This window comes from Micromys minutus (assembly GCF_963924665.1).
Source record: "Micromys minutus genome assembly, chromosome: 7".
Classification (NCBI taxonomy): Eukaryota; Metazoa; Chordata; class Mammalia; order Rodentia; family Muridae; genus Micromys; species Micromys minutus.
Window position 1 is genome coordinate 35,420,976 of NC_137976.1, and position 13,986 is coordinate 35,434,961.

Here is a 13,986-nt window from a genome sequence, read left to right on the forward strand (position 1 = left end):
CTGAACTTTTCTACCAAACCACTGGTATTTTAAAAACATATGATGTTTTGTTAAATTAACTAATATTCACATGTTAAAATTATATCAATGAATTAAAATTATTTAAAAAATTTTTAGATTAGTTTTTATTTTTAGTCAAATGACAAAATTCAAAGATCATTGTAATAAATATATTGTTGTATTTCAAATCCACTTGCAAATTTCACTTTACAAGTTTTTATTAAATACTGTCTAACAGTTGCTTTCTTTCATTTAAAGGACACCTAAGTGAGGACATGGGAACAGAGAACACGACACTGTTGACAGAATTTGTTCTCACAGGACTCAGCCACCAACCACCATGGAAAATTCCCCTGTTCCTGCTATTCTTGGTCATCTATCTTATCACCATTGTGGGGAATCTTGGACTAATCATTCTCATCTGGAATGACCCGCACCTTCAAATCCCCATGTACTTATTTCTTGGGTGTTTGGCACTTGTTGATACTTGGTTATCATCCACGGTGACACCAAAGATGCTTTTCACCTTCATAGCTAAGAGTAGACTGATCTCTCTTACTGAATGCATGATACAGTTCTTTTCATTTGTGATGTGCGCAACCATGGAATGTTTTCTCTTGGCAGCAATGGCCTATGATCGCTATGCAGCCATATGCAAACCTTTACTGTACCCAGTGATCATGACAAATAGACTGTGTGTACGTCTGCTCATATTGACCTTTGTAACTGGAATTTTTCATGCTTCAGTTCAAGAAGGCATGCTGTTCAGATTAACCTTCTGTAATTCGAATGTAATACATCACTTTTACTGTGATGTTATGCCACTATTAAAGATTTCCTGTACCAACCCTTCTCTTAATTACCTAATTATTTTTATTTTCTCAGGCTCAATTCAGGTTTTCACTATTTCAACTATTCTAGGCTCTTACACACTTGTTCTGTTTACAATCTTGAAAAAGAAATCGTCCAAAAGTGTAAAGAAAGCCTTCTCCACCTGTGGAGCCCATCTCCTTTCTGTGTGCTTATATTATGGCTCTCTTCTGTTCATGTATCTGCTTCCTGGATCCCAAAAAGTACAGGAGGAAGACATGATGGACTCTGTGTTCTACACCGTCATCATCCCTGTGATGAATCCAATTATCTACAGTCTGAGAAACAAGCAAATCAAGGATTCACTGGGAAAGATCTTAAAGAGAAATGTTTAGGTCTCATGTTGCTATCTGTTGTCTTTTTGTCAAAATATCACAGATGGGTGCTGGCTTAATGTGGCTGTATTTTTTTCATGGTCTGAAGTATTTTCCAATTGCCGCTGTTCTAGCGTTGTAATGAACTAATGTGAAATGACCACTTTAAAAATATTTCCATGTATATATTTAATAATATAAAGATATGTAATCAAATAATATATTATGATAAAATAAATGTAGTAGCATATCAAACGGGTTTGTATGTTCTTTGGTGTTACTTCAGTGGCTGTGGAAAGTAGGTCCTTTGAAAAAGACTTCAGTGTGATAATTGTTAATTTTTCAGCTTAGAGACTCATATCACCTTAACCTGTTTTGAAGTACAGTTTAGTGTTTTAATGACAGACAAAAGCATATAGAATATGTCTAGGAATGTGAAATATTAACAATTAAAGAAATTGTATTTATTGTTGACATTTTACTAGTTTATTGACTTGCATACTTTTTAAAGCTTCACTATTCTTTCTTTGTATGTTTTTCTGTATAAATGTTTCAGGTTTCTACTTTTTAGGAGATTATTGACAAAATTATCATACTTTTTTTTAAAAAAAAGAATAAAAAATTTTGTGTTAGGTATAAATCAACAATCACAGTGTGCTGATTAGTTGTTGTCACTAGAAATCAGAGTCACCCAGAAAGAGGAAGGCTCAGTTGCAATATTTTCTCTATCTGATTGTCCTGTAAGCATTCCTCTGGGGACATTCTCTTGACAGATGATTGACAAAGAAAGGTCCAGCTCATATTGAGAATGCTACCCCTAGGGAGGTGGTTCTGAGTTATATAAGAAAATTAGCTAAGCTGCTATGGAAAGCATGGCAGTAAGCAGTGTACCTCCGATATCTTGGCTTCAGTATCTTCCTCTACTCCCCTTGATGATGCACTGTAAGCTGTGAGTTGAAATAAATGCTATCTTTCTTAAGATTCTTTTGGTCCATTTACCTGCAAAACTGTGTCATTGTTTTTAATAGCTGAATAGTAATCCATTGTGTAGGTGTACCACATTTTCTTTTTTCAGTTGATGGACATCTAGTTTGTTTTCAATTTTTGGCTATTACGAATAAAGTTACTATGAACATTGTTTAACAAGTGTCTTGGTAGGATGTTGGGAAATCTTTGGGTATATGCCAAAAAGTGATATAGCTGGATCTAGATGTAGAACTATTTCCCATTTCTCAGAAATTGACAAATGATTTCCAAAGTGCTTGAATAAGTTTGTACTTCTACCAGCAATGAATAAGTGTTCATCTTGCTCCACATCCTTGCCAGCATGTGCTGTTTTTTGAGTTTTTGATCTTTTCCATTCTGCTGGGAGTAAGATGAGACCTCTTAGTTGTTTTGATTTGCATGATAAATGAGGACTTTGAGAATTTCTTTAAGTACTTTCTGCGCATCCTAAGTGAGATAACCAGGTCCCAAAAGGACATCCATGGTATGTACTCACTTATAAGTGTATATTAGCCATAAAATACAGGTACTGCATTATACTTCATAGACTCAAAGAAGGTAAACAATAAAGAAGACATAGCAAGGAAGCTTTGATTGTCATTTAGAAGGGAGAATAAAATAGTTATAAGAGCCAGATATAGGGAGAGAACTGAGAGGGAAAGAGGGTGGATGTGGCTTCAGAATCAGGTGTGGGCAAAGACAGGAGAGATGAGTAGATGGCCATGAAAATGAATGAAAATTTACAACTGACATGGGTGAGGAGGTAAGGCTTTTGCAGGGTAAGACAGAAACCTGAGATAAGGGAGGTACCCAGGAATTAATGGGGATGAACTTAGCTGTGATTCACTACATTAGGGATATGGAACCTGAAGAGGCCACCTCTTATAGGAACCCTAGTGGAGTGATAAGGACACCAACCTACCCAAACAACTTTCATCCCAAAATTTATCCTGTCTACAAGAAGTAAAGGAGGGAATAGTAAGGTTCATACCATCTGTTTTCTCCTCCCATACTTAGTGAGAGAGAAAAATCATCTGATATAGCATCTATTTCAAAGTTTGAAGTACAAAGGGCTCTTTCTGGATCTGGTATTAACAGTAATAATATCTATGACAAATGTGAAATCTTCTGACATTATTTAAGTTTAGTTAGTGAGAGGGCTTATATTAATTATAAAACTATTATTTAACAAGATAATCCCATTTAACCTATAGTTCCTAAAGTTTATGTATAGTAAGTATTTTTGCTTGAACATATTATTTTTACGCCTTTGATAATGTTCATTTTATGTTAAATTTACTTGACGGCAATAACTTGTAATTATGCAATGATATTTTCTTCTTTTATCAAAAAAACAATTATCAAATATAAAGTGAGTGCTGTATTATTATGGTTATAAAAACTTACAAGTTCCACATTTGCTCCCTACTTCTTCGCTAAAAATTGAACTACATGCTTAGTTCAAAGTTCGAATAGTATAATAACCAATGGTGTTATCCAATCTGAATTTGAAGACCTAGAATTTATGTGTACCTGAAGATGAATATCAGTGAATGATATTTGTGTAAAATAAACTCAACTTTTCTCTAAGTTTTATTTTATTGATGACCAAAATTAACATAATGATGCAACCACATATTTGAAGAAAGACATATTACTCCACCAATCAAAATAGTTACCACCCTCAACAACAACAAAAAAAAAGTCCCCTGACACACCTAAAAATGATGTTTTATTAGATACCCTAGGTACAAGTCAAGTGGGCACAGAAAATTACCAGTTTTTCCCACAATACTGCTAATCCCTGAGGACTCTACCTTTTGGTACAGACTTAGTTCGCAAAGCTCTTTGCCACAAACCCTCAGCTTTTCTTCTTAGAGAATCTGCATTCTTTTGCACTCTCAATTGACTTCAGAAATACTATCTACTGGGGACAATATAGCCACCACACTTGCCTAGGACACAAACCCAAGAGAGACAAGACCAAATATTTGTGGGACTCAGGCTGTAATGGGAACCCTGATTCTTGGTTGAGATGGTAGAGGCCCTGGGAGCTATGAGTGAGATGGCAGGTAGCTTCCTGATTTTTTAATGAAGCTTTGGCTTTGGATGAGAGAGGGAGGGGCAGAAGGAGCATATGGTTTATTTAGTGTCTGCTCCGGAGCATAAAAAAGGTGGGTAGATGAATTTAATTTTTCTTATTAGCTGGGTAAGAGCTGAGAGATCAGAGATAGGGTTTTGTAGGATCTTGCTGTTTGGGCTTGTCTGGCCAAGGAGGCATAGAAGCTGAGTTGTTCTTAGGCTGCCTTGTTTTAGATGGCTTTATGCATTGTCAGATTGTAGCTAATATTGGCCAAAAAAATTACGAGAAGGTAGTTTTCCTTCTTGAGTGTCTGTTTTTGATAAGGGAAACGACTTGAGTCCCATGAGTGAGGACTATAAATGTTTCAGGTAAAGTAAACCAGGCAGAAGCTCCAGGCAAAAACAGGACCACCTCCAAATATGTAGATCAGGTCTTCCCAAGCTCTCAGGCCAAGCCAATAGGAAGTACTGGTTGTCAGACTCTGAACCATTTTAAAACTGTATATATACCGGAGTTTGGGTCTAGAGTAAAAAACCCGGGTAAGAATCATTCCACCACCTGAGATCTTTAGCTCTAAAAAGATGATAACACCTCCATTTGGGAAGAGATTGTCTCTCCCGAAGCTTCTTGCATCCTACACCTAAGCCTCATGGCTGGGTTCAGCCTGGCCCAGAGCCCTGTGGCAGCAGAGGAAACACGGGCAAGCTGAGCCCAGCAAAAGAGGCAGTAAAGCTGGTCTCCAGGATCCAGTAGCGAAGTAGCTGTGGGTTTTCTCTCCATTTGACTCAGCTCGTGCATCCCACTGAGCCCAGCAGTGAAGAGAGCCTGACTGGTCTCCTGGACCCAGCAGCAAGGCAGCAACCAAGCCTATTTTCCCCCTTCCATTCACCAAAGCTTGTGCATGCCAGCTGACCCAGTGGCAGAGGTGGCAGAGGTCACCCCATCTCTAGCCTGAGAGCTGTGTGGAATTTCTGGCACCAGGTCCTACAAATATTTATACCTAGAAATCCCTGAACCATCATATTACATGCCTAGATCCAAGAACAAAAACATGAATTTGAATATAGAAGATAATATGCCTCCATCAAAATTCAAAAACTGTACTACAGTAAACCATGCAAAATACAGTAAAGCTGAAGCACAGGATAAGAATTTAAAATTTACAACTACGAACATGTTTAGGAAACTTCAATGTTATTTATAAATCATACAACAAAGACCCGGAAGACACAAAGAAAGATATGACTGGGTTGCCTCACTCAGGATGATAACTTCTAGTTTCATCCATTTGTATGGTACAGACTCACTGAAATGCAGATACTATCCCCCCCAAGCTTAGAATACACAAGAAACAATTCACAGATCTTGTAAAGCTCAAAAAAAGGGGGGGGGGACGCCAGAATGTGGATGCCTCAGTCCTTTTGAGAAGGGAGAACAAAACACTCATGGGTAAAAAATGCAAGATCAAATAGAGGAGCAGATATTGAAGAAAAGATCATCCAGAGACTGCCTCACCTCGGGATCCACCCCAAATGCAGCCTCTAAACCAATGAATTATTGCTGATGATAAGAAGTGCTTACTGGCAGGAGCCACATATAGAGTGATTGGGAGAAGAAACACCCTCGTGAAAGCAAGGGGGATATGGAAGGAGATATGGAAGTGGGGGGAAAGAAGATAACATTTGAAATGTAAATACAGAGAATATCCAATAAAAATTTAGCTATAAAAGCAGCATATGAATGAGACAATGAAAAGAGTTCAAGATATGAAAGCACTAATAGACTCACGAAAGAAAACCCAAACTGAAATAAAACTGGAAAAGGAACATTTAGGAAGTCAAACAAAAACCTTGCCAACCTTTACCAGAGGTCAAGTAGAAAATTTCAAGTGTTGAAGACATGGTAGTAGACCAGGATAATTCAGTCAAAAAAATTTTTTAGATCAAAACAACAACAACAAACAGACAAAAAACTTTCAGGAAATCAGGTTTATCATGAAAAGACAAAATCTACAAGAATACAGATATAGAATAGAGATCGAGGAAGTCTGCAACTCAAAGGCACAGAAAATATTAACAAAATCATAAAAAATATTTTCTAATTTGAAGAATGAATTACAAGATGTAGATCATCAAATAGGACCAGAAAAGAATTTTCCATGACACACAATAACCAAATACTAAATGTAAAAAATAAATAAAGGATATTAAAAGCTGCATAGAAAAAAAAGACTAAGTCATATATAAAGGCATGCCTATTAAAATAATATCTGATTACTTCAATGGAGGGTCTAAAATCCAGAAGGGGATATATGGAAGTTTTAGAAACACCAAGAGAGCATGGTTTCCCACCTAGAGTACTATATACAGAAAGCTATCAATAACAATTCATAAAGTAAAACATCTCATAATAAAATCAATATATGCAATTTCTAGAGTCTAACCAAGTTCTACAGAATGCACTAGAAAAAAATAAAAACAAAACCAAAAAAACTTAAGTCTGAAGAGGTTAACCCCCTAGGAGAAGATAAAAGAAGTAATTCCAAATGAGTAAATCAAAGAAGGGTGAAGACCCACATCTTAAGAACAAGGTAGGACTTAGTTAACACTGATTATTACTACTAGTGGTAACAACACAACTGCCCAATAAAATGACTCAGACAAGCAGATTAGATAAGAAAAAATGTATCCATATTTATACTGCATTCAAGAAACATACCTTACCATAATGGACTATTACATCAGGGTAAAAGGAAAGAAAAAGTATTTCAAGAAGGTGGACTCAAGAAGCAAACAGCTGTAGTAATTTTAACTTCTAATTAAATGGAGTTTAAGTGAAAACTAACCAAAGAGGATGGGAAAGAACACCGCCTACTCATCAGAAGAAAAATTACTGTGAGGAAAACATTTATGCATCAAACACTAAGGCATATGAATTCATAAAAGAAATGGTACTGAAACTAAAATCACATAATGATCATCATCACACAGTAATAGTAGACATTGGGAGACTACAATATTCCATTATTGTCAGTAGACTGATCATTCAGATAAAAATTGAACAGAAATGTTTAAGTTAAATAGTATCATAAATAAAATGGATCTGGTAGCTATTTGTAGAACATTTTACCCAAACATAATAGTTACTCCTAAGCAGCTCCTAAAACTTTACCCAAAATTGACTATAAATTTGCACAAAAGCAAGTACCAACACATATAAGACAGTTGAAATCGTATTCGAATTCATCTTGTATCTTATCCGACCAATACATATTAAAGCTAAGTATTAACAAAAAAACATACAAACTTGTGGAAATAATACTATTGAATGAAAAATGGATCAAAAAAGAAATCAAGGATGTTAAAAAACTTTTAAAGAAGGAATGAAAATGAAGTCACAACATATCCAAACCCATGAAAGTACATGAATGTGGTTATGATCATTTGAATTGGTATGGCCCCCAATGACTCATGTGTTTCAATGATTGGCCATAGGAAGTATCACTATGAGGAGATGCAGTCTTGTTGGAGGAAGTATGTTGCAATGGAGGTGGCTTTTAGGTTCTATATGTTCAAGCTATGCCCAGTATGGCACACAGTCATCTTCCTGAGCATTAAGATGTAGAACTCTAAGTTCCTCTTCCAGCACCATATCTTCCTGGACATTGCCATGTCTCATTATGATGATAATGGACTAATCCTCAGAACCAGTAAGCCATTCCAAATTAAATATTTTTCTTTTATAAGAGTTGCTATGGTCATTGTGTTCCTTAACAGCAATAGAAACCTTAAGAAATTGGTTTTGAGAGGCAAGTTCATAGTATGAAGTACCTAGAAAACATAAAGGAACAATGTCATATTAGTAACACAAGGGGCCTGAGAATGGTGGAAGGTATAGTGGGTCTAAGAGAGACACTGGAGAAGGTTATGAAGTGTATGGTTAGATGTAGATGTTGGATACAGAGGAGTGACCTGTTTGAAATGGCAGATATACTGGGTCCAGTCTAAACACTGGAGAAGGTTGTGAGATTTATGGCTGTATGGAGAGGTAGGATATAGAGAAGAAGCCTGTGAGTTATGGTATGTAGGGTAGGTTCAGAACAGACCCTCTGAGATGAAGGGAAAGTGGCCAGACTAAGTTGGCCCACTGGATGTGGGATCCAGAAATGGATTTGCAGGCTGGCAATAAGTATGGAAACGGACATAAGGAAGAATCACTCTTACTGACCTATGCCCTTAAGAAGGAAGTGAGATGTCTCTGAAATTTCAATAGTTAATATTCAAGACTCTTAAAGTATTAGAAATGTATAATGTTCAAGTTTGTGGTACTCTGTGGGACCAATTTGAACATCTCATTGGGGTCCAATTCAATGGTGCCCAGTAAAGCAGCTGTGCTTTCTTCTCCAGAGAACAGTTAAGCCAAATGGGAATTTTAATTCTCTAATACTTCCTCTTCTATAAACAGCTTGCAAGCATACAATTTGATTCTTGTGTTGACAGGCAGAGTTCCTATAAACAGAAGATTATATTTGTGCATTGATAGTTAAAATTTCAAAATGCCTCACTTTGTAAAGAATTGCTACAAACATTACTGCTTTCCTGTGATGGTGTGTTCTTTTCTGATTTAGAGAGGCCAACACATTTTAAGTATCTCAATGTTTTCTTTCAAGATATGTGTAAGTGAGAAATGTATTCCATAATATCCATCATGTTTCCATAAATATTCAAGAATTCTTTTTATTCCATTGTGGCTTATATGTCTTTTGATTCCTTCAGCTAGATATAAACAAAGACAACAACAAAGAATCACCAGCACATTTTAACATTATTACTAAATATGAATAATGAAAAGGACTCGATTTATTCTCTTTAATGGTGCTTTTAAAAATGCTTTACTTTTAGCATAATGACTTTTAAGATCTCATGATACTAGTATTTAATTTATTTTTTATTGGTCTGTGACTCAAGGATGTGACTTATACAAAAACAGGATCTTGTTATCAGGTTCTGGAGGGTAGCGAAGAGTAATAGGCATAAGCTGGGATGCTTGGTGGAGGTGGGATGGGTGTGTCATCTATGTCACCTTAGTGGTGAACAAGCAAAAGAGATGTAAGCCTTTCACAGTACTACAGTTTTTATTTGCTGGTGTAAGGTGTTGGGCCCTTCCTACTGTAGGGTACCTACATAAAATTTCCTTCTATACATTTGTTTATGTATTTATTCATTTGTTTATTTTTGCTTATCTTCCTCATCCTTTTCCTCACCATAGTGTCCTATCCTTGTAATATCACTCATTTATCTTTAGCTGAAAAGCTCTCTATAGCCTTGACAAATTTGTGATTGAAATGCCACCTGTCTTCTATACTTCTTAGACGATTTTAAGTATCCCTGTACTCCATTTTCTTCTTAATTTCCCATCTTACTTCTATTTTCCAACATTGGCTCTATCGTGTACAGAAATCTTTTCAACAAGGCTATTTAAAATCCTTACATGTCAACATGCAGGGATCTACAATGAATCACACTCCTACTGCCTTTTCTTTCTTAGGGATTAAAACCTTACCTATGCATCTGTGTTCTGCCCACTGCGTATTTGTATTTTTCACCAGAGTAGCATAGGCTTTTTATTACAATGAGACCTTTTTTAAAGGAAATTACATTGGTTCTCATATAGAAACTCTGGTAGGGAGTAAAGTGACTTGCACAAGAGGGAAAGGAACAGGTCACGGGTTATTTGTAAGCCTTGGTAGATCAACTCCTGTTGATAAGAATAGCAGACTAATGCATCTAATTTCTCAAGATCATGTTTAAATGACTCAATACAACGTTCAAAAATGGTTTATTGTTTCCTTTTTGATTAAACATCTATTTAGCATACATCAAAACTTAGTAGTAGGTCTGTATAGTGATTGTTTTGTGATTTACCATTCTTCTAATTATCTCAAGTGTTCTATTACATATATGTTTGATTTCTCACAATTTACAGGCATTTGGGGATGGATGTATTTTTAAAGGTAGATTCTTAGGTCCTTTTTATACTAATGCACCAATTTCTATGTTATGTTTCACACAAATGTTCCCACAAAATCCTGATATATACTCTGCTCTGGAGTCTCTGAATATAGTAAAGGCTTCCTAATATTGTTGCTTCAAGTTTCTCCTCCCAGAGACCTGTTTTGTTCTACTACTGTGTAATTACTTTAGAACTAATATAGAAAAATTTTGCCAGAGACTATTCTTTTATTAAGATAATCTCTGTATTTACATTTGAAATGTTATCCCCTTACCCCAGCCCACTCCCATTCCCCCTCCCCCTTCACTTGTCTTCAAGAAGGTACATTCACTCCTAATCACCCTCTCCACCTCAGTGCCGTGGAATTCCCCTATACTGGAAACACATGCCCTCCATGACAAAGGCTTTTTCTCACATTGATGCCAGACACTGCTATCTTCAGCTACATATGCAACTGTAGCCATAGGTCTCTCAAAGTGTGCTTAGTAGTTGGTGTTTTAGTCCATGGGAGTTTTGGATGGTTTAGTTGGTTGATAATGTTGTCCTTCCCATGAGGTTGCAACCCCTTTCAGCTCCTTCAGTCTTATCTATAGCACTTTCATTGGGATCCCCGTGTATAGTCCGATGGTTAGATGCAAGCATGCTCAGCTGTATCTGTATAACTCTGGTAGAGCCCCTGAGAAGACATCTCTATTTGGTTCCTGCCAGTAAGTAATTCTTGGCATTAGCAATAGTAAATGGGTTTGGTTGCTGAATATGGCGTGGATCCCTGGGTGAGGCAGCTTCTGAATGATTTTTTTCTTCACTCCCTGTTCTTCTATTTGACCTTGTATGTCCTCCTGTGAGTGTTTTGTTTTCCTTCCAAGAAGGACGGAGGCATTCATATTTTGGCCTTCCTTCTTTTTGAGCTTCTTAAGGTCTTTGAATTGTTTCTTAGATATTCAGAGCTTCCTGGGACTAGTATCCACTTACCAGTGACTATATACCGTGTGCATTCTTTTGTGATTGGGTTACCTCACTCAGGATGATAGTCTCTAGTTTCATTTATTTGCCTAGAAATTTTATAAGTCATAGCTGAGTAGTACTCAATTGTGTAAATGGACCACACTTTCTGTATCCATTCCTCTGTTGAGGGAAATCTGGATTCTTTCCAGCTTCTGGCTATTATAAATAAGGCTGCTATGAAAATGGTGAAACATTTGTACTTGTTATGTGTTGAAGCATTTTTGCTGTATATACCCAGGAGTGGAATAACTGAGTCTTCAGGTAGTACTATGTTTAATTTTCTGAGGAGCTGCCAGACTAATTTCCAGAGTGGTTGTACCAACCTACAATCCTACTATTCTTAATATGCATATGCAAGTTAGTCACTATAATTCTATTTGGTTGCAACTATTCATTTCTGTCTACTTTATAATTCAGGTGCATAAAACATCTTTTCTCTAGACTCATAATATATGACTTAGATATTTCTACCCAGACTAATGAGACTTCTGCACATTTTACAAATGTTTAAAGGCATCTTGTTTCCCATGAATCTGTTGTTACATGCACACTTAGAATTTACACCATTAAGGAATCACAAGAATAGTTTCCATCGATTATAATATCAAATAAAATAAAAAAGATTTTTTTTTATAATTATATGGCTGCATTTAAATTGCTCTATTGAGAAATTCACCTTCCAATCACAGAGTAAATGGTGTGTGACTTTTACTGCCTTTCATTTTAGGGACATCCAGAAAGGACATGGGAATAAAGAACACAACAGGGCTGACAGTGTTTGTTCTCACAGGACTCAGTCATCTGCCCCAGTGGAAAATCCCCCTGTTCCTGCTGTTCTTGGTCATCTATCTCATTACGATTGTGGGCAACCTTGGTCTGATCACTCTCATATGGAATGACTCTCACCTTCACATCCCCATGTACTTATTTCTTGGGAGTTTAGCATTTGTGGATACTTGGTTATCTTCCACAGTGACACCAAAGATGCTACTAGGCTTTTTTGCCAAGAGTAAACTCATCTCTTTCTCTGAATGCATGATACAGTTTTTTTCATTTGGAATCAGTGCAACCACAGAATGTTTTCTCTTGGCAGCAATGGCCTATGATCGTTATGTAGCCATATGCAAACCTTTACTCTACCCTGTGATCATGACAAATAGGCTCTGTGTACGTCTTGTAATATTGTCCTTTGTAGGTGGTTTTATTCATGTTTTGATTCATGAAGGCTTTTTATTCAGATTAACTTTCTGTAATTCTAACATAATACATCACTTTTATTGTGACGTTATGCCGCTGTTAAAAATTTCTTGTAGTGACCCTTCTCTCAATTACATGATGCTTTTTATTTTTTCTGGCTCAATTCAGGTCTTCAGTATTTTGACTATTTTTATCTCATATACACTTGTTTTGTTTTCTATCCTAAAGCAGAGATCTATCAAAAGCATAAAGAAAGCCTTTTCTACCTGTGGAGCCCATCTCCTGTCTGTATCATTGTACTATGGCTCTCTTCTCTTCATGTATGTGCGTCCTGCATCTCCTGAAGTAGATGATCAAGATATGATGGACTCTGTATTTTACACTGTCATAATTCCTGTACTGAATCCAATTATTTACAGTTTGAGAAATAAGCAAGTAAAAAATTCACTGGAAAAATTCTTAAAGAGAAACATTTAGGTTTCATATTATTATCATGTTTATTGTTATTGAAATACCACAAAAATCATGTGCCTGCATGCAGCTAAATTTTGTTAACTTGCTAAACTTTTTGCATTGCACTTAACCTAGAAGGATTTTGTTGCTGTTTTGTGTGTAAATGAATGAATGAATGGAGTATGTATATAGCATATGTATACTTATGTACATAGTCACATTTGACCATGCACACATATGAAAAGGCTAAAGAAATATACCAGGCATCCTGCTTTATTCTTATTTTCTTGAAAGAGATCTTTCTCCAGAGCTAGATTCCCCTTCCGCTAATCACAGAAATCCTACTTTTGGTATCTCTAACTCCATTGATTCTATAGACACATGTGGGTCATGGTCTTGCAAACAGTGAAATCTGAATGCTTTTCTGCCATTTGTATGCTCTGCTCCTGGGAATATAAACACAGCTATTCATATTGATCTTGTGTGGCAAATGCTTTTACCTTCTGAACATATCCCTGTTCTCAATAGCTGGCATTTAAATCAACTCTTGCCTATGTATCCATTACCTTAAAATATTTAAAATAAAATTTAAATCATACTGTGGTGGTCTGAATATACTTGCACCATGGGAAATGCTACTATTAGAAGGCGTGGCTTTGTTAGAGGAAGTGTGTTGGTATGTATGAAGGCTTTGAGAGAGTTTCTAGTGGTCAAGCTCTGTACACTGAGAGAGTCAGTCTTCTTCTGGCTGCCTTCAAATCAAGATGTAGAACTTTCAATTTCTTCTCTAGAAGCACATCTGCCTGCATATTGCCATGCTTTACATCATCACAATAATGGACTAAAGCTCTGAGACTATAATTAAATGTTTGCCTGTATAAGAGTTGTTTTAGTCATGGTGTCTCTTCACAGTAATAAAACTAAGGCACAATATTGTACCAGACTCTGGTATTGCTATAATAGAGCTGACCTGATTTTGTTTGAAGGAATGTGGTTTGTGGACTTTGGATTTGGAAAGCCATGGAATGCTTTAAATGGGATTTAATG

At 36.3% G+C, this 13,986-nt stretch overlaps 2 protein-coding genes across 2 annotated transcripts; both read left to right on the forward strand.

Annotated features, from left to right (window-relative positions):
• Window positions 1-275: 275 nt before the first annotated feature.
• On the forward strand, window positions 276-1,205 carry LOC308422527 (olfactory receptor 5H19-like; the record flags this gene model as incomplete). The annotated part of the gene is made up of 1 exon (XM_080919166.1): window positions 276-1,205. One exon carries the CDS (start codon window positions 276-278, stop codon window positions 1,203-1,205), a length of 930 nt encoding a protein of 309 aa, XP_080775292.1.
• Window positions 1,206-12,033: 10,828 nt separating this feature from the next.
• LOC308422529 (olfactory receptor 5H19-like) lies at window positions 12,034-12,963 on the forward strand (the record flags this gene model as incomplete). Its single annotated transcript, XM_080919168.1, has 1 exon — window positions 12,034-12,963. One exon carries the CDS (start codon window positions 12,034-12,036, stop codon window positions 12,961-12,963), a length of 930 nt encoding a protein of 309 aa, XP_080775294.1.
• Window positions 12,964-13,986: the final 1,023 nt, after the last annotated feature.